Raw genomic sequence first — 1,841 nt, forward strand, 5'->3', positions numbered from 1 at the left:
AGTTTGAGGTTACAGTGAGCTATGACTGCACCACTGTAGTCCAGCTTGGGTGACAAAGAGAGACCCTATCTCCTAAAAATAAAAAAATAAATAAATGCATCATACTGAATGAATATTTTACATTTATTTTCTTAAGCACTCCATGAATGGAGGCAGCATGGTATTACCGCTGACACAGATTTCTGAATCAGGGAGAACTGACTTTGAATCTAGTTTCTATCTTTTTACTATTTGAGAAATCATGGAATAGTTATTTTGACCCATTTCCCAACCCTGTACACATACGTATGTCTGGTTCAATGTGCGGCAAAAATTGGGAACTAGTATTAATATTATGAAACATGTACAATTAAGGTTATATATTATATAGAAAAGTAACACTTACTATTAGGATATTTACCCTTAGATATGCATTCTTTTAAAAAATGTGATAAAAATGCATTCTATTACTCTTTGGAATCAGAATTTGCTATTATATGGGTCATTAACTTACCAAGGTTCTACTTTAAGAGGTGAAGATATTTTTTCTGGAAGAAAAAATCCATGCCATTTTGAAGCTTCAATTAGTTCTTGTGGTATCCTTTTTGATGCATCATAATAGTGACCAAATCTTGAAGGTGATACTGGTCCAATCTGCTAAAAAAAACAAAAACAAAACACATATAGGTTGTTGTTTAAAAAATTTTTATTTTAAATTACAAGTTTTTTGTCCTACATCCAGCAAAACAATGATATATTTATGTACTTTTATACTAATAAGGAAGAGCTGATATACATAGACTTATTAAATTTCAAAGAAGCATAAAAACTTTATTATTTAAACTATTTATAGTTAAAAATCAACCATTTCATTTCTCATGTTTCTTCACTACCAGTGGTGCCCTAAGTTTGGTAGGAATTTAAACACCTCTCTAGTTTTTTTTTTCTTTTTTTTTTCATTATATTGTATACCTTCCTAAGTTCAAAAATTTAAAATACATAATTCTTAATTAATGTTTAAGATTCTAGGTTTTAATGACAAATTAAAAACACAGCTGCTAAGAACTAAATGAAAACTTAAACCAAATTCATTCAGTGGTGAAAGGTCCAAAAGAAACCAGCTATTTAAATATATTAAACTGAGAAACTGTTTTAAAACTAAATTCTCATAAGACAATACATATGTGTATTTGATATTTCTTACAAACTTAAACTTACAGCATAAAATGTACTGCAGTACTCCAGAAAGGAACGAGGCACATGATAAAGTGGGAGAATGTATATAAACTACATTAGATCAATCAGAACCTGGCATAATCATCAGTTTATTGATAATTCCTGTTTTGTGTTCTCTACTAATAATTTCTCCAACAAATTATCTTTTTATCAGAAACTCTAATAACTATTGACACTGAATTTACTTACATAGGATAGTAAAAGTCTACTAACATAATATTAGCATTATATTGCTTTGAATGGACTTTGGGCTAATTTCTTTCATTCAGCACATGGGAAATATATATACACCTCCATTCCGAGTTTAACTATTAACAAATTCCATCTGGCAATAACTTCTAATAAACGCTTTAAGCTTATCTTATATAATTTCTACTACCCTGAATGCTATAAAACAGACAAGTTTCAGAACATTCAACAAAATTAGATATCTCTGAAGAAATTGAAGAACTACACACAGTAGATTCTTACCTTACTAAGTGATAACATTTTAATTTAGATAAACACATTTTCTTGACACTAGATTGCATTTAAGATTTCAAAGATTCATATTCGTAAATTAAATGCCTATAAACATTAAATTATACAGTAACATGGAATAGAAAATTTTTAAGAACATTAAGAAA

At 28.6% G+C, this 1,841-nt stretch overlaps 1 protein-coding gene across 2 annotated transcripts in view; it reads right to left on the minus strand.

Moving 5' to 3' along the window:
• Positions 1-1,841, minus strand: part of ELP4 (elongator acetyltransferase complex subunit 4) — a 297,140-nt gene that overhangs the window by 197,336 nt on the left and 97,963 nt on the right. Inside the window, exon 5 of one of the 2 annotated variants that reach the window (XM_012649655.1) lies at positions 494-636. In XM_012649655.1, the coding sequence (XP_012505109.1) occupies positions 494-636 (143 nt within the window). The remainder of the gene's footprint in view (positions 1-493; positions 637-1,841) is intronic. The other variant, XM_012649656.1, reaches the window with a different exon arrangement.

Source organism: Propithecus coquereli, unplaced genomic scaffold, assembly GCF_000956105.1.
Source record: "Propithecus coquereli isolate 6110/MARCELLA unplaced genomic scaffold, Pcoq_1.0 Scaffold30, whole genome shotgun sequence".
Classification (NCBI taxonomy): domain Eukaryota; kingdom Metazoa; phylum Chordata; class Mammalia; order Primates; family Indriidae; genus Propithecus; species Propithecus coquereli.